This window comes from Lipophrys pholis (genome assembly GCF_963383615.2).
Source record: "Lipophrys pholis genome assembly, chromosome: 14".
In the NCBI taxonomy this organism is placed as follows: domain Eukaryota; kingdom Metazoa; phylum Chordata; class Actinopteri; order Blenniiformes; family Blenniidae; genus Lipophrys; species Lipophrys pholis.
The window spans coordinates 26743962-26762167 of record NC_137633.1 but is presented as its reverse complement, the minus strand read 5'-3'; the positions used below and the strand labels follow the sequence as shown (position 1 = coordinate 26762167).

The following is an 18206-nucleotide window of genomic DNA, read 5'->3' as shown; positions in this document are numbered from 1 at the left end:
TCTACTTTCTTCACACTCTCAATTACTTTTATAATTCGTGTTGTGAGCATTCACGAGCCCTGGCTGCCGTTTTCCAAATCAGAGATGCTTTTTGACTCTCAGGTGTTTCCAAACGATATGAATGTGCCAACTTTGGCGACCAGGGCATCACGGTGGGCTGCTGGGATCTGTACCGCCACGACATCGACTGTCAGTGGATCGACATCACTGACATCAAACCAGGAAACTACATCATGCAGGTGACAGGAAGTGAACGTCCCACGACTCTGAGTCATCAATATAACACAAAACCTCAACAATCATTTCAAGTTTGACATCATTTTATATCAATCCCACTTCTGTGTTGTGAAGATTCTGACCAAACTGGAAGAACTTAGAAATACATTTGATTTAAATAAGACACAAACCTGTTTGAGTTGTTTCATCGTTCTCCTCTCCACTGAAGTTTGAACGGAGATAAACAAGGTTTAACGTGATGTGATCAACGTGTTTCCCTTCATATTTTCAACCTTCAGATTGTGATCAATCCAAACTTCGAAGTGGCCGAGAGCGACTTCACCAACAACGCCATGAAGTGTAACTGCAAATACGACGGCCACCGGATCTGGTTCCATAACTGCCACATCGGTAATCAGCCGCAGTCACACAATGGATCAGTTCTAGTAACTTTGTGGTTGTATTGATTTGCACTGAAGCTTTAGAACATCTAATCTCTGAGACTTTCCTGTTGATCATCTTCTCCTCTCCTCCCGAGTCTCCTGTCTGATTACCACCATCACCTTTGTCTTCCTCAAACCATCATCCTCCCTCCTCTTCATCTTCTCCATCCTGGCTTCCTTTGTTACACACATAAGAAAACAATGTGTGAACCTGCAGACCTGCAGGAGTGGAGCGGTGCTCCAGCACCCCCTGTTGGACGGTAGCGGGACTGCACCGCTGCTGGATAAAAGATGAAGTTTCACAAACACTAAATTCATTTGAAGTTATTTTTCTTTAAGTTTCCGTTAGTTCATCATCAGTATTTATAATCTACTAGATAATTAGAAAAACTGCTGCTGCCTCAGGATATGTGTGTGGTTATGGTGGTGAGTTTTCTTGCCTCTGAAGGTTGCGGGTTTGAATCCGGGGCTTTCTGTGGACACTGCATGGTTTCACTGCACGCGTCAGGTGAATTGATGATTGTTCTCCCCTGCAGGTGATGCTTTCAGCGAGGAGGCAGAGAGGAGGTTTGAGAAATACCCCGGACAGCTGAACAACAAAATCTCTTAATGACAAACTGAACCACGACACAGAAACCAGCCGGAGGCTTCAACAAACAACGATACGCCTCAGTCACTCTCCAACCTCCAGTTTAGGTGCTAAAATGGACCTCCAGCTCACTTCTCTGGTGTTTATTGCCTGAAGAGCAGATCTCTCTGCTGAATGTTTATCGAGTTTTTACACTTGAATATTCAAGTGTTCTTCGTCTCCAGTCTGATGTGAAAATAAAGAGCTTCTGTTTGGTGTTGGACCGCTTGCATCCTCATACTGAATGTGTTGAAGAGCTGAAGACTGGAACTGAAACCAGATCACAATGAACAGACTGTTTTACCTGAAACCTTTGTTTTGATGAGAATGTTTCCTCAATGTATTTATTGTCAACTTCAAGACCTTGAAGAAAAAAACAGGTTCAATAACGACGATGGAGCGTCGATGTGCTTTGGAAGCAGTTTGAAATGATCAGTATGTAACTTTTATATGTCTAGATAGTATTTTAGGTTCCACACAGACATTCCTGTGAAACGACAGAACGAGAGATTTCTTTTATATAATCAAACCAAATAAAACCGTAAAACTTTCCTCATCCGAGAAGACTGCTTGAATTCAATCTGAAAGGTTCCTTTCTCTCCGTGAGGCTTTGAATCCCGCCTGGAGCTTCTTCCAGGAGTTTCCAGGTGAGGTGAACGGACTCTGATTGGCCCGTCGATGTGACTGTTGATGGTCTGGGGTGGATGGACGTCCTGTCCAGTGTGTCCTTGTTAGAACCCCACTGCAGACGTTCATATGACTTGACAGAGTCAGTAATGATAAAATGAACAGTCCAACACACATAAAAATCCAGAAAAATAAAGGAAGGAGTCCAGTTGAGCTGTTAGTTTCAGTGTCATGAATCCAGAGTCGGTGGTTAATTGAAACTTGCTCACTGCAGCACCGTCTGTTTCACTACTCTTCCTTCTTTATCGATGGCGAAGTTGTAGTTCTTTGGATTGTCCAGCGCCAGCTCGATTCGCTCGTCCAGGTTCTCCAAGGTGATGAAGGTCTTCGCGTCCTCCTGTGAAGATGAACGTGGAACAGAAAACATGTCAGACACACTCCAGCGGCTCGTCAAGGCCATTGTGGTGTAACCGACAGCCAGAATGGAGGAAAGGGTTACAGCGTTAACTAGAAAACACCACGTTCTTCTGGCTCTGCCAGGTTTTCCTCGTCTCTTCCACCATCATGAAGCTTCCTGAGCTCCACACCCACACACACACACACTCCGGAGTGGGCGGGGCCTTCAGGCAGCAGGGCTCCATGTGATTGGACACGTTTAGAAATATTTATTGCAGTTCAGTGTTTTGCTTAACCAACACCTCATCTGTTCATCTGCTAAATGCTGCGCAGCCACATCTGTACTTTCACACTGATACAGAGCGTTAGAGAGTCTTACCTGCAGCTTGAGGATCTCCTTCTCTTTTTCCAGGATGAATTCTTGCTGTTCCTGCTCACGCTGAATAGCAGCTTCCACTTTCCTCTGCTCAGCTTCTTCCTCCTCCTTTTGGATCCTCAGGATCCTGAGACACACCGGAGAAGTAGAGCCTTCATGTTCACGGCCCACAGGAGGAACCCGTGCTGCACGCGGCCCTCGCTCCTCCGAGGTTCCCCTCACCTGTTGTTGAGCTGTCGCAGGTTCTCCTCGTCGTTCCAGGCCATCAGCGCTCGGTGCTCCTTGGCCTCCTGCCTCGCTCGCTCCTCAGCCTGAGAACCCGTCTCCTCCTCGTACTTCCTCCGCAACACATCCTCCTTAAACTGCATCCTGACCAGCGCACATGAAGGTCTACATGTTACATTGAAACATGAAGAAGAAACGCTTCACCTGGACTAATGAAAAGAAAGGAGAATTACCGGTAATATTACGGAGAAATTTATTTGAATAACTTCACCGATGGACTTCATTTAGCAAACATCAGAAAATCATTTAGTTTATTGAAAATAAATAAAACACTCCATGAGCATGTGGGTGCTTTTTGAACAAATAATCATTTAGCAAAATAATAATGGATTATTTCAGTAATCAAACATTTATTCTGTTTGTAACTCAATACATTTTAAATTAACTGGTACTGTTGGTAAAGCAGGATGATCACAGTATAAATAATACATATAAATGATTTAATGGTCCACAGAGACTAATTAAAATACTACACGTTTTTACACATTTAATCCCTCAGATTACGGGTTCAAACATTTTTGGAGTCTTGATGCTCGGGCACTGATTAACATAGACGCAGATCTTCCCGGGACACCGGGTAACGTACCGGAGCGCCCTCATGGTCATCTGGTACTCGGAGAACCGCTCCTTCAGGACCACCATCTCCACCGGGTCCACCGGGGGAGGCACTTTGATCCGGCCCTCCTTAGACTTGGCCACCGGGTCGGTTCGAGACTTCCGTCCCCGGACAGAGTCCAGCAGAACCGGGCTGCGGCCCGCCAGCAGCCGGGCGGCCCGGAGGCTGCGCCCGCCAGTCACCTGGAACATGATCCGGGTAGTTCGCCACGAAATGTTCCGTTAAATAACACGGAGCGGCTCTAGAACCGGGAGATCAACGGTAACTTTGAGAAGCACTACACACACAAGGAGGCAGCCATCTTTGTCATCTCTGACCTCGGAAGTGACGTCTTCCCACGTCTTCGCGTCCCCTGCTGGACAAACGGAGAACTGCTCTATAAATAACGTTTTAATATAAAGAAACTGTTTTAAATCAGTGATGTCATATGAAAAGCTCATTTTAATACAGATGAAGAGAGAAAAAAAAGCTGAATATTACACGCGCTTGCGCGCGGCGATATGATGTCGTCACTTCCGGCCTGTGATCAGCTGACCTCAGTCAGGGTAAAGGAGAACAGATCCTTAATGTGAAGTTATTTAATGACTTAAACTTCGTTTAACTTCGTTAACCCGCATTAAGGACAACAAATTGAGCAAAATTGACCAAAGTTCAGACATGGAGGAAAAGAGAGAACCTGACAGGTACAAACACACGTGAGCTCCACATGGACACATGTCACCTCCTCTTCCTCCTTTTCCTCCTCTTCCTCCTCTTCCTCCTCCTCCTCCTCCTCTTCCTCATTATTGTCATCATTATTATTGTAAATTCATCCTCACGGTTCTGCTTAAGAAGGAAACAATGTGACTGTCACTTCTTTTAAATCAAGACTTAAACACAATTATTTACTCAGACTTTCCATTAAACACATTTTATTAACTTTATCTTTTGAAACGTTTTACTTCATGAACAATTTTAATGTGTTTCCTTGTAAAGTTCAGTAAATTGTCTGAATGTTGCCAGAGAAACTAATTTTTCTTGTTACGTCCATATATATTTATTTATTTCCCTTTTTTTTTATTGTCCAGTTTCTTTTGAAAACGTTCAAACTTCTTGTGTGTCTTTGTGTTTCTTCAGCGTCGTCCCCGACGACGAGGGGAAAGAAAAGTTCAAATCAAGTGAGCACGTTGCCTTTTACAGGTGAGTTCTGGATTAGTTTGGATCCCATCTTGAACCGGGTCAGACTGGATCCTGCAGGTCTGAGTGACTCACCTGAGGACCGTGAGGAGCTCCTTGTTCTTCACCAGGTTTATGGACATGACGTCACTATTGATGTAAACTGAGGCGGGAAGACGTCTGAAACCTGCAGGACCAGAGACCAGGACAGGATGGAGACCCTCCAGAGACCCTCCAGGACCAGAGACCAGGACAGGATGGAGACCCTCCAGGACCAGAGACCAGGACATGATGGAGACCCTGCAGCACCCGAGACCCTCCAGGACCAGAGACCAGGACATGATGGAGACCCTCCAGAGACCCTCCAGGACCAGAGACCAGGACAGGATGGAGACCCTCCAGAGACCCTCCAGGACCCGAGACCAGGACAAGATGGAGACCCTCCAGGACCCGAGACCCTCCAGGACAGGATGGAGACCCTCCAGAGTCCCTCCAGGACCAGAGACCAGGACATGATGGAGACCCTCCAGAGACCCTCCAGGACCAGAGACCAGGACAGGATGGAGACCCTCCAGGACCAGAGACCAGGACATGATGGAGACCCTGCAGCACCCGAGACCCTCCAGGACCAGAGACCAGGACATGATGGAGACCCTCCAGAGACCCTCCAGGACCAGAGACCAGGACAGGATGGAGACCCTCCAGGACCAGAGACCAGGACATGATGGAGACCCTCCAGAGACCCTCCAGGACCAGAGACCAGGACAGGATGGAGACCCTCCAGGACCAGAGACCAGGACATGATGGAGACCCTCCAGAGACCCTCCAGGACCAGAGACCAGGACATGATGGAGACCCTCCAGGACCCGAGACCCTCCAGGACCAGAGACCAAGACATGATGGAGACCCTCTAGAGACCCTCCAGGACCAGAAACCAGGACATGATGGAGGCCCTCCAGAGACCCTCCAGGACCAGAGTGGACCCGTCCTGAACTGTCAACACCATATTTTAATTGGAATCATTCAGAAAATCTTTGTTTATTTACCTTCACAGTAAAACATGGAGACGTTTCTTTGCTCTCAGATTCATTTCATGTAAAAATACTTTTAAAAAAGTTAACCAGTTAACTTTAAGCGTAGATTTAGTTTTGCACAGCGGAGCCAAAACAAGTCAGATAATATTTGTGACGGTTAAACAGTGACAGCATAAAGAGTTTAAAAGGCTGTACCGTCGACTCGGGCTACGTGTCCACGCACCCAGGTATTTAAAAATGATATTTCTCTGTTTCTTTCATTTAACATGAAGCAGCTACGAGTCGAGTTGATGTTTAATCCCAGGATGACCATTAATCCCAGGATAATGATTAATCCCAGCTGGATGTTTAATCCCGGGATTAGGATTAATCCCAGGTTGATGTTTAATCCAGGGATTAGGATTAATCCCAGGATAATGATCACTCCCAGGTTGATGTTTCATCCCGGGATTAGGATTAATCCCAGGATAATGATCACTCCCAGGTTGATGTTTCATCCAGAGATTAGGATTAATCCCTGGATAATGATTAATCCCAGCTGGATGGTTAATCCCAGGATTAGGATTAATCCTAGATTGATGTTTAATCCCGGGATTAGGATTAATCCCAGGATAATGATTACTCCCAGGTTGATGTTTCATCCCGGGATTAGGATTAATCCCAGCTGGATGTCTTATTTGACCCGTCAGGAGGCAGACCGAGGGTCCAGACCTGCAGCACCGAGTTCTTCTGGACACGATGCAGCTCAGTGACGAAGGAGCCAGTTTCCACCTGCTGGAGGTCCAGACGCAGGTCAGACTCATCAAACATCACAACTCTGTTCTTTCCCTGACTTTTCTCTCTGGAGATCTAGTTCTCCATTCTATATGAGTTTGATTTAGCTGCAATTGAAGGATATCGACTGTAAAATGAAGTAAATCCTGACAATATCTACAGAGGAGGAAATAATTATTTGATCCCTCACTACTGTTGTTAGTTTGCTCACTGACATAGAAGTGAACAGTCTATAATTTTAAAGGTAGGTTCCTCTTAACAATGAGAGACAGAATATCATCAAGAACATTCAGAAAACCACATTATATAAAAGACATAAATTGATTTGCATTTCATGAAGTGAAATAAGTATTTGATCCTCTGGCAACCATGAACTATTCTGGCTCCTACAGACTGCTTAAATACTCCTACTTGTTACTGCAGCAAACACACCTGTGTCCATCAGTCACCTGTATTAAAGACACCTGTCCATGCAATCAATCACACTCCAACCTCTCCACCATGGGCAAGACCAAAGAGCTCTCTAAGGACATCAGGGACCAGTTTGTAGACCTACACAAGGCTGGATTGGGCTACAAGACTATCGGCAGGAAGCTGGCTGGGAAGGAGACAAATGACCACCAATCGACCTCGTTCTGGGCTCCACGTAAGATCTCATCTGGGGGGGGGGGGGGGGTATCACTGATCATGAGGAAGATGAGAAATCAGCCAAGAACCACACGGGAGGAGCTTGCTAATGATCTCAAGGCAGCTGGGACCACAGCCACCAAGGAAACCATTGGTAATGCACTAACGCCACAATGGATTATAATCCTGCAGTGCCCTCACGGTCCCCCGGCTCAAGAAGGCACAGGTACAGGTCCGGTCACCTGAATGATTCAGAGAAGTCCTGGGAGAAAGTGCTGTGGTCAGCTGAAACCAACATCGAGCTCTTTGGCATCAACTGGACTCGCCGTGTCTGGAGGAAGAAAAGTACTGACTATGACCCCAAGATCACCGTCCCCACCGTCAGGCATGGAGGTGGAAACATCATGCTGTGGGGGTGTTTCTCTGCTAAGGGGGACAGGACGACGTCACCGCATTGATGGAAAGATGGACGGGGCCGTGTACCGTGAAATCCTGGGTGACAACCTTCTTCCCCCCGCCAGGGCGCTGAGTATGGGTCGTGGATGGGTCTTCCAGTACGACAATGACCCAAAACACACGGCCAAGGCCACAAAGGAGCGGCTCAAGAAGAATATTAAGGTAATGGAGTGGCCGAGCCAGTATCCGGACCTTAATCCCAAAGAAAACCTGTGGAGGGAGCTGAAGCTCAGCCTGGAAACCTCAAGGGTTTGGAGATGATTGGCAGAGAAGAGAGGACCAAGGTTCCTCTTGATATGGTCCGATATACACCTCAAACCTGGTAATCAACCACTAGACCTCTGGCCTAGTACTAAGTACTAAGACATGTTTTGCCAGAAGATCAAATACTTTTTTCACTCAATAAAATGCAAATCAATTTATATCTTTTATATATACACTGTGTTAACTAAATGAATAAATACTGACTGATGTCTGTAGCTACGGCTGATCTGTGGTAAAGTTAAATAAAAGTGATTTGAGAATAACCACAGAGAGTTTTTATTGCCATGATATCTAAAATACATTTGATTTAACTGTGGAAATGTAAAATGTATTGTGAAGGTTTTTCTTCAGAACAGAAATACTTTAATAATCCCATTTCTTCTAATAGCTCCTGCCAGGATAAATAGAAGTTAAAGTATCAATAGAGAGTAAAGTTAAACAGTAATTTGAAGGATCTCCTGTAACGCTCTGTACTGCACTTTGGTGGCGTCAGTCCTTATTACAGTGTATTTACAGTGTATTTACAGTGTATTTACAGTGTTACTCCACATGCATTCAATCTGTGTGTTTGTAATGTTTTCATAGTCCTTCACCCCAAACATCAAACATCAAACATCAAACCAGCTCAAAGCTTTAAATGATGGAATTGTTTCATCAACAGACTTCAGCTTTACTGACTCCATGAGCAGCTTCACCTTATTCCTCTGCTGCTTCCTTCTATGTCCTCAGACCAAACTGCTTCTTTCTCTGTGTCCTCAGACCAAACTGTCCTCAGACCAAACTGTCCTCAGACCAAACTGTCCTCAGGCCAAACTGCTTCCTTCTATGTCCTCAGACCAAACTGCTTCTTCCTTCTATGTCCTCAGACCAAACTGCTTCTTTCTCTGTGTCCTCAGACCAAACTGTCCTCAGACCAAACTGTCCTCAGGCCAAACTGTCCTCAGACCAAACTGCTTCCTTCTATGTCCTCAGACCAAACTGCTTCTTTCTCTGTGTCCTCAGACCAAACTGTCCTCAGACCAAACTGTCCTCAGGCCAAACTGTCCTCAGACCAAACTGTCCTCAGGCCAAACTGTCCTCAGACCAAACTGCTTCCTTCTGTGTCCTCAGACCAAACTGCTTCTTTCTCTGTGTCCCTGCCAACAAGACACGGTGAGGATATTGATCGAGGAGCTGCAGCCTCTTAAAGCTCGGTACAGAGTTTCAGACGTCACTCAGGAGCTGCGCGGCGTTCGGTAAGAGGAGAGTCCCCCTTCATCCAGCAGACGCCTGTTAACCCTTTACGTCGGGTCAAACTCGTTTCAGTCACGGCCCAGCTTCATCCTGAGCGGGCCGAACCGGGAAGAAATACAACTTTGAATTTAAACTTTAAAGTGTTTAGTCGTTGTGGTGGTGCAGTGATGGAAACGTCAACATTTCACCCAAACAATTTCTACAGAAAATGACTCCAACTCAACATGAAGCCAATTTTAATGGAACTTTTTGGGGAAACGTCCAGAAGCTTCTCCTGCAGCCGTTGCATTGTGGGAGTTTTCCCAGACTCCCCCTGACAGCGCGGCTCTGAGCTTCATGTTGGCTTCAGGTCTCAGCTCGGTGTCAGTGTCAGGTTGAGTCTAGAACTCTGAAGGAATGTTTCAAACAGTCAGTTTTCATTGGTTTGACCTGATCGGAGCGTCTTGCTGGCCGGTTTTGGCCCCCGGGTCTTATGTTTGACACCCCTGGTTTGTATCCTGTCACACTGAGCTTAAAGAACGAAGCCCCAGAACGTTTCCTCTCTTTGGGATCAGTAGTTTGTTTATTGTGAGGACGGATGGGGTGTTTGTGTTCAGGATGAGAGTGGACTCGCAGACAGACGACTGTCTCACCCTCGGCTGGTCGTCGGGACGCCACCAGGTCCGCCTGCACAGCTTCCCCTTCCGACTGGACCTCCTGTGTGAACAGGAAGTGATGCTCACCTTCAACGCCGGAGGCAAGCTGAGGTTCGAGAGGCTGCAGGAACCGCCCAGGTGAGGGTCAGAGGTCAAAGTTCATGTGTTCACTTCTCCGTCTTATGGCGTTAATGTCTTCTGTTCTTTTTGCCCGGCGTCTCCTGGTGGCAGTGAGGTAAGAAGAGACAACTCATTCTCCGTCTTCACTCTTCACCTGCTCAGTCTGGACCTTTTGCTTGTTTCAGCTTCAGGACGACGACGCAGCTTCATTATGGAGGGAAACGTTCAGACAGTTCCTGGATGTCAAAGCCAACGGTTTGTTTGAGATTAAATCATTTACAGACTGAGATTAGAAGGGATTCTCATTTAAAACACCGTCGCACCAAACCTGGAGGAAACTGAGAAGCTCCTGGCGTCAGAGCAGGAAAACTGCAGACATACTACAGGTTAGGCTAAACTAAATTCTATTACCCAAAGAAATCCAATCAGACAAAGAACTGCACTTGACTTGTTAGTAAAACTAGGACATTTGAAGGATTTCATCCAGACTGAACTTTGAACTCCAGGAATTCTTCTGGATGGTGAGAGAGGAAAGACATGCTGACAAGTTTCTGCCGCGTCTGCAGTTTTCCTCAAAGCACATCTGATGACGGCAGAATTAGTATTATTATTATTATTGTTGTTAAAAATGAGGAGAATAAACGTGAAACACATGAAAATATTCCATGTTTGGTATTTCAGGTCCGAGCAGCGTCGGAGTCGACCTCCGTCTGCACGGCTTCACGCACGCATACGGCCTCCCGCTACACAGCGACAGCCTGCAGCTCAGAGACACAAGGTACACACAGTACACACACAGGTACACACACTACACACACAGGTACACTAGTACACACAGATATACACACAGGTACACTAGTGCACAAAATACACAAAGATACACACTAGTACACACAGGTACACAAGTGCACGAGGTACACACACCAGTACACTAGTACACAAAGTACACAAAGATACACACACTACACACACACAGGTACACTAGTACACACAGGTACACTAGTGCACGAGGTACACACACCAGTACACTAGTACGCAAAGTACACAAAGATACACACACTACACACACAGGTACACTGGTGCACAAAATTTACAAAGATACACACTAGTACACACAGGTACACAAGTGCACGAGGTACACACACCAGTACACCAGTACGCAAAGTACACAAAGATACACACGTACACACACCGGTACAATAGTACATACATGCACACTAATTCACAAGGTACGCACATTCTGTACTAATACACAAGATATACACACAGTAATACACAAAGTACACACACACTAATACACGATACACACGGGGGTCTGGCTGTATAACCTGGATGTGTTGGTGTTGCAGTGATGGAGAACCCTACCGGCTGTATAACCTGGACGTGTTTGCGTACGAGCTGTCCAGCCGTCTGGGTCTGTACGGGTCGGTGCCGCTGCTCCTGGCTCACCGGCCGGACCGCACGCTGGCGCTCTTCTGGCTCAACGCCTCCGAGACCTTCGTCCATGTAAAGTATTCGCCCAGCGAAGAGCAGGTAACCTGGACGGCTGGTTACTCTGCCAGATGTTCTGAACTACCCCGGGTCCAGATGTTCACTCTATCACGTTCCACATGTTCACTCTGTCACACTCCAGATGTTCACTGTCACGTTTCACATGTTCATTGCAACACGTTCCACGTGTTCCCTCTGTCACGCTGCAGGACCAGCGGACTGCGGCGGTGAAGCGACGGCGGTTGGAGCGTCACACGGACGTCCGCTGGCTGTCGGAGAGCGGCGTGCTGGACTGCAGGGTTCTGCTGGGACCCGGCCCGCAGCAGCTGTTCAGGCAGTATGCTCAGCTGACAGGTGAAGCTGCTGCAGCGCTTCATTTCATCCATTCATTCTCGAGCATGAGCGTTAATGGCTCCTCCTCCGCCTCCTCCTCCTCCTCCTCCTCCTCCTCCTCCTCCTCCTCCTCCTCCTCCTCCTCCTCCTCCTCCTGCAGGCTTCCAGGCGCTGCCGCCGCTCTTCGCTCTGGGCTACCACCAGTGCCGCTGGAACTACGAGGACGAAGCCGACGTGAAGGCGGTGGACAGCGGGTTCGACCGCCATGACATCCCGTACGACGTGATGTGGCTGGACATCGAGCACACGGACGGGAAGCGCTACTTCACCTGGGACCGGGACCGCTTCCCGGACCCGGCCGGTCTGCAGCGCCACCTGGACCAGAAGCACCGGAAGGTCCGGTCCTGGTCCTGAGAGGAGCGGCGGCTTCTCCTGTGGCGCTCTTTGACCTTCACATGTTGTCTTTCAGCTGGTCGTCATCAGTGACCCACACATCAAAGTGGACCCTGATTGGTCGCTTTACCGTGAGGCCAGAGACGGAGGTCACCTGGTGAAGGACCGGGAGGGGCTGGTCTACCGCGGCTCCTGCTGGCCAGGTAAACAAACTGCTTCAGGGAAAACAAACCAGCAACTCTCAACCAATCGACTCTGTGACACGTTGAATTCTCTCAGGTGAGTCATCTTACCTGGACTTCAGCAGCAAAGCCACACGGGCCTGGTACTCCGGCTGCTTCAGCTTCAGCAAATACCAGGTACACACACACACCAGGTACACACACACCAGGTAAACACCAGGTACACACACACCAGGTACACACACACTAGGTAAACACCAGGTACACACTCACCAGGTACACACACTCACTAGGTACACACACTCACCAGGTACACACACACCAGGTACACACACACCAGGTACACACACACACACACACACACACACACACACACACACACACACACACACACACACACACACACACACACACACACACACACACACACACACACACACTCACCAGGTACACACTCACTAGGTACAGACACTCAACAGGTAAACACCAGGTACACACACACACTCACCGGGTACACACACTCACCAAGTACACACGCACCAGGTACACATGCACCAGGTAAACGCCACACTCACCAGGTAAACACATACCAGATACACACACTCACCAGGTAAACACCAGGTACACACTTACCAGGTACACACTCACTAGGTACACACACTCACTAGATACACACACTCACCAGGTAAACACCAGGTACACACTTACCAGGTACACACTCACTAGGTACACACACTCACTAGATACACACACTCACCAGGTAAACACCAGGTACACACTTACCAGGTACACACTCACCAGATACACACACTCACCAGGTACACACTCTTTCTAGTGTTTCTTTCCATTCTGCAGTTTTTGGAGACATTTTTTTTGCTGTCAGTTAAAATCAGTCGTACAAGAGGTTTTTTGTGCTGTTGCAGTTTTCTGTGGTCGTACAGTGACATCCGGTGGTCACAGAGGGTATTTGCTGTATATTTTAGATGTAAAAGTCACATTACCAACTGAACCAGTCTGACTCAAAGTGTGTAAAACACATTAAAGGTGAGAAGGTGTAGTGCGATCATTGAGAATTAGCAGGGGTCATGACCTTGAGTTTTAGTTTTTTGACCTTTGACCCTCAGCGTGTGGTTTTACTGCTTCAGACTGAAGATCCACTCAGATCTCCACTAGATCTCTTCCTCCTCCGGCAGGGATCCACTCCGTCACTGTTCGTGTGGAACGACATGAACGAACCTTCCGTTTTCCACGGGCCGGAGCAGACGATGCCCAAAGACGCAGTGCATTGTGGGGGCTGGGAGCATCGAGACGTACACAACCTGTACGGCTTCTACCAGGCGAGTGGAGGAGAGTTCTGCTCCTGATGAGCAGCAGAGGAAAAGGTTCCGTTTAACAAGCAGCTGTTGGTGATGGCGCTCTGTCTCCTCGCAGCACATGGCCACGGCGGACGGTCTCGTCACTCGGTCCGGCGGCTCAGAACGGCCGTTTGTTCTCTCGCGCTCTTTCTTCGCCGGATCGCAGCGATTCGGTGAGCGGCGGCAGAAGACAAACGGTGAGAGCGTGTCTGTATTGGTCTCCTGACGATCTCAGTTTGGATGCAGGAGCCATCTGGACGGGCGACAACGTGGCGAGCTGGGAGTATCTGCAGATCTCCATCCCCATGCTGCTGTCACTGAGCGTGGCCGGCATCGCCTTCTGTGGAGGTCAGAGGTCACCGCTCACACACTGACTACAACGAGCCACAACATCCAGACGTTTGTCACAAAAACAATAAATCTCCCCAAGTTTAGTGTGACATGATTGACTCTGTTCTTGTATGTCACACCTGATGCTCCTCAGCTTCTCTTCTGTTCCTGATGCTCCTCAGCTTCTCTTCTGTTCCTGATGCTCCTCAGCTTCTCTTCTTCTGTTCCTGATGCTCCTCAGCTTCTCTTCTTCTGTTCCTGATGCTTCTCTTCTTCTCTTCTGTTCCTGATGCTCCTCAGCTTCTCTTCTGTTCCTGATGCCCCTCAGCTTCTCTTCTGTTCCTGATGCTTCTCTTCTTCTCTTCTGTTCCTGATGCCCCTCAGCTTCCCTTCTTCTGTTCCTGATGCTCCTCAGCTTCTCTTCTTCTGTTCCAGCTGACGTCGGGGGTTTTGTTCAGGATCCAGACCCGGAGCTGTTGGTGCGCTGGTACCAGGCAGCGGCTCTGCAGCCTTTCTTCCGCGGTCACTCTGCCAAAGGAACGAAGCGTCGAGAGCCGTGGCTCTTCGGGGAGGACGTGACTGCGGCTGTACGCACTGCGATCCAGGAACGGTACAGGAACAGTCATTTCACTTTAGAACAAGTGTGGCAACAAGTGTATTTCTCTCTTCCAGTCAGTTCACCTGATTCATGCATTTAACTTAAAGATTTAATCAACTTAAAACACTTTGATAAATGTTGGGGTTTTATTTAATGTACTTTGTAGAACATGGTTTAGAGGTTGTGGTGTTCAGTTAAACTTTAACAGGAATCCACTCACAAATAGTTCAACTTAGAGGCCTTTTGAGGTTAAACATGCAGAAATATGTGAATATTCTGGTTTTCAAGATATCTTGTAAGTATAAATGTTTATATTATTGTTTCACACAGATCTTAGAGTCGTGCTTATCAGATGGTTTCAGGACCGACCCTCAGTAATCAATAACAAACCAAGAAAAATATTCAACTTTGAGCTCGCTGATTAAAATTTAACAGTATGACAACATAAAATAAAGTTTAGCCATAAGCGACTAAATATTCCTTTTTATGTTCAATTAGCTCCTTTTAATTAAAACAGAAATCCTTTGGCCTTTTTCAGTATTTTCATGCACAAAAGAGGATCTGAGATGGCGTTTGAAGTTTTGTCTTGAAAATGATCAAATCCATGTCTCGTGTCCTGCTTTACCAACTGTATTTCAACATGTTCAGTGATTTAATGTAATCAAACTACCTTCCTGTTTATGAGTTTATGGAGTGACATGTCTGCCGCTCTGCTGCGGTCACTGCAGACTGATCCAGATTGTAGTCTGAGTGTTTCTGGTCTGTCTCCAGGTACCGGCTGCTGCCTTACTGGTACACTCTGTTCTACCAGGCTCACCGCTCGGGGTTACCTCCTCTCAGGTTGGTTTTCTCTTTGAACATTTTGCCACCACTAGAGGTCAGTGTGGAGCAGGGGTGGGTCTGGATGGATGGATGATGGAGGACAGATAGAGACACAATGTTGCTTGGACCTGTGCAGACCTCTGTGGGTGGAATTCTCCGGTGATCCAAGCAGCTTCTCAGTGGACCATCAGTACATGATCGGTGATCAATCCTGTTTTTTATTTAACATTATTTTACACTCCAGCTCGGCGTTATTGCTCTTCCCTCTGCTGGACTGTTTGTTTCCCTGCAGGAGAAGCGCTGCTGGTCTGTCCAATAACACAACCGGGTGTTGAGGAGGTCAAAGTTTTACTTCCTGGACCTGCAGAGGTAAAGTCAAGGTGTTGAGATGCACCGATGATCTTCACTCTGAGAATCTCCGTCCTTCTGTTTCAGGTCTGGTATGACGTCGGCTCTGCGCAGGCGTACGGCGGCGGCGGCGCTGTGACTCTCCCCGTCACCTTGGACACGGTTTGTCTTCACATGTGTTGATACCGAAGCCTGGAACACTCAGACGGTCCCTGGTCCTGACGCTCAGATGTTTGTGCAGGTTCCTGTGTTCCAGCGCGGCGGTTCGGTGGTCTGCAGACGGGTTCGGAGCGCTTCCTGTACCGCCGAGCTGCAGCACGTCCCGCTCGCCGTCACCGTGGCGTTAGACGCTCAGGTAACAGCTTTTCTTTAAAGCTGCAGACATTAATACCTGGGTGGTGGGAGTGACCACCGTTATTTAAGGACTATAAATGTTTGTGTTCTGGATTACCAGTACAGATCATGTCTCTAGATTAATAAATTCTGTTTTGTCTCTTGTTGATGAGATTCATGTCTACATGATAAATGAGGTGGTGCGGTCTCCTCTCTGCAGAGTTCAGCTGGTGGCGTTCTGTACCTGGACGACGGCCACTCCTTCAGGTACCGGGACAGGAAGTGCTTCTGCCTGCGCAGGCTGGACCTGCTGTCCGGCCGTCTGCTCTGCCGGTGGGTTACTCACACCTCTTCTGGTGTGTGTGTGTGTGAAGAACACAGACTGTCAGTGGACACATGAACCCCCCCAGGAGGGTCTGACGTCTCCTGTGGTTTGTCTCAGGGCTGCCGGCGAAGACGGAACGCCAGAGAGCGAGACCTTCGTTCAGACCGTCGTCATCCTCGGAGTGAAGAACAAACCCTTGTCTGTGACGGTGTGTGAGCCAGGTGAGTGTGTGTGTGTGTGTGTGTGTGTGTGTGTGTGTGTGTGTGTGTGTGTGTGTGTGTGTGTGTGTGTGTGTGTGTGTGTGTGCGTGTGTGTGTGCGTGTGCGTGTGCGTGTGCGTGTGTGCGTGAGCACACTTCTTGCTCCTGATATCTTCTCCTTTAACATGCAGACTTGCAGGAATCTTCAGCGACGTTCGATTACTCGGAGACGAGCTGCACGTTGACGGTGACGAGCCTGAAGCTCCGAGTGGAGACGGACTGGAGCGTTAACGTCACAGGTTGTTTCTGACGTTAACGTCTCAGGTTGTTTCTGACATTAACGTCACAGGTTGCTTCTCACGTTAACGTCACAGGTTGTTTCTCACGTTAACGTCACAGGTTGCTTCTCACGTTAACGTCACAGGTTGTTTCTGACATTAACGTCACAGGTTGCTTCTCACGTTAACGTCACAGGTTGCTTCTCACGTTAACGTCACAGGTTGCTTCTCACGTTAACGTCACAGGTTGTTTCTGACATTAACGTCACAGGTTGCTTCTCACGTTAACGTCACAGGTTGTTTCTCACGTTAACGTCACAGGTTGCTTCTCACGTTAACGTCACAGGTTGCTTCTCACGTTAACGTCTCAGGTTGCTTCTCACGTTAACGTCTCAGGTTGTTTCTGACGTTAAGATCATGTTTACGACAATGTGTGATGTTTGAACAAAGAAGAAAAAATAGAGAAGAAATGAAAATAAGATTTTCACGTTTTACATTTCGCTTGCTTCATCTTTTGTTTTTTTTTATCTCTCTCCTGTTTTTAGAAACTTTTCTGAATGTACATCAGACTCCGCCCACTCTGAGAGACTTTCTAAACATTCAGTCCGTTTCAATGATGCATTCTAATGATTTTGGCTCATTTTAACTTCATTTATCAACAGAAATGAGTCGATGAGTTCACTTCCAGGTAAATGTGATGAATCATTAAAAGGAGAGAATTAGTCCTTTACATTGAATTAAAAGTCTTTATCCTCTTCAGTCCATGTGTAAAATGTGTTCAGACACATTGATCAGTTGTTGATATCAGATGATCAATGGAACAAACGTGGCTCATTGTACTGTGACTTTAAGAAGCTTTGTATCACAGATGAAGGGAATTTGACATTTTCTGCTCTAAATAAAACCTTTTGCTGCTCCTGATGTTTTTTCTTTTTTCTTTTCATAATGATGAACTGAAACAGTGACGAAGCCTTGCTTTTGTTCAGCTGACCTGAACTCTGACCTTTGCTCGCTTGAGGGTGAAACTGCTGGAATGAGCCTGATTTTAGTTTCACGTCAGGAAATGAAGAAGAGCTGAAACTAAACAACTCACACAATATAATCAGGAAACGTAGAGAAATGTCTCCACCTCGTCAGCAGACGGGAAGTCTCTTAAGATGGGTTCATTTCCCCTGAAGCAGTTTAGAGGATGGATGGATGGATGAGTGTTTCCCCTGCTGCTCCACTGCTCTGTGGGATGGAGGTGTGAAGCGACACAGGATGAGATTAGGAGTGAATCCCACTGGAACATTCGATTATCTGTTGAGGTTTCCTTGTGTTGACGCTTGCTGGTG

The 18206-nt window shown here is 47.4% G+C and overlaps 3 protein-coding genes across 13 annotated transcripts in view; 2 read left to right on the top strand and 1 right to left on the bottom strand.

The window, feature by feature from the left end:
• The window catches only part of loxl3b (lysyl oxidase-like 3b), a 30648-nt gene extending 28805 nt beyond the window's left edge, over nucleotides 1-1843 (top strand). For all 11 annotated transcript variants that reach the window (XM_080479726.1, XM_080479733.1, XM_080479732.1 and 8 more), the window contains 3 exons: nucleotides 103-239; nucleotides 516-627; nucleotides 1196-1843. In XM_080479726.1, the coding sequence (XP_080335852.1) occupies nucleotides 103-239; nucleotides 516-627; nucleotides 1196-1269 (323 nt within the window). In that variant the 3' untranslated portion in view covers nucleotides 1270-1843. The remainder of the gene's footprint in view (nucleotides 1-102; nucleotides 240-515; nucleotides 628-1195) is intronic.
• On the bottom strand, nucleotides 1591-4035 carry mrps26 (mitochondrial ribosomal protein S26). The gene is made up of 4 exons (XM_080479736.1): nucleotides 3558-4035; nucleotides 2909-3055; nucleotides 2690-2813; nucleotides 1591-2311 (listed from the first exon to the last, which is right to left on the bottom strand). Exons 1-4 carry the CDS (start codon nucleotides 3776-3778, stop codon nucleotides 2180-2182), a joined length of 624 nt encoding a protein of 207 aa, XP_080335862.1. The 5' UTR covers nucleotides 3779-4035; the 3' UTR covers nucleotides 1591-2179.
• A 63-nt stretch (nucleotides 4036-4098) lies between these two features.
• Nucleotides 4099-17792, top strand: ganc (glucosidase, alpha; neutral C). Its single transcript, XM_080480524.1, is given in 25 exon segments — nucleotides 4099-4270; nucleotides 4704-4766; nucleotides 6466-6568; nucleotides 9008-9132; nucleotides 9727-9902; nucleotides 9905-9922; nucleotides 10090-10140; nucleotides 10567-10663; nucleotides 11235-11418; nucleotides 11586-11730; nucleotides 11870-12105; nucleotides 12179-12305; nucleotides 12382-12461; nucleotides 13478-13621; nucleotides 13716-13812; nucleotides 13886-13987; nucleotides 14405-14579; nucleotides 15339-15407; nucleotides 15526-15590; nucleotides 15682-15758; nucleotides 15825-15899; nucleotides 15979-16092; nucleotides 16291-16403; nucleotides 16513-16616; nucleotides 16786-17792. Coding segments are annotated over 25 exon segments (2685 nt in total). The 5' UTR covers nucleotides 4099-4244; the 3' UTR covers nucleotides 16905-17792.
• Nucleotides 17793-18206: the final 414 nt, after the last annotated feature.

Excerpts from the sequence above, each read along its gene's own strand:
- mrps26 (XM_080479736.1), bottom strand. The coding sequence starts at position 3,778 with ATGTTCCAGGTGACTGGCGGGCGCAGCCTCCGGGCCGCCCGGCTGCTG. Across the intron at positions 3,056-3,557 it reads ATGACCATGAGGGCGCTCCG|GATGCAGTTTAAGGAGGATG; the intron begins GTACGTTACCCG and ends TGCGCTGGTCAG. Across the intron at positions 2,814-2,908 it reads CTGCGACAGCTCAACAACAG|GATCCTGAGGATCCAAAAGG; the intron begins GTGAGGGGAACC and ends GGTGTGTCTCAG.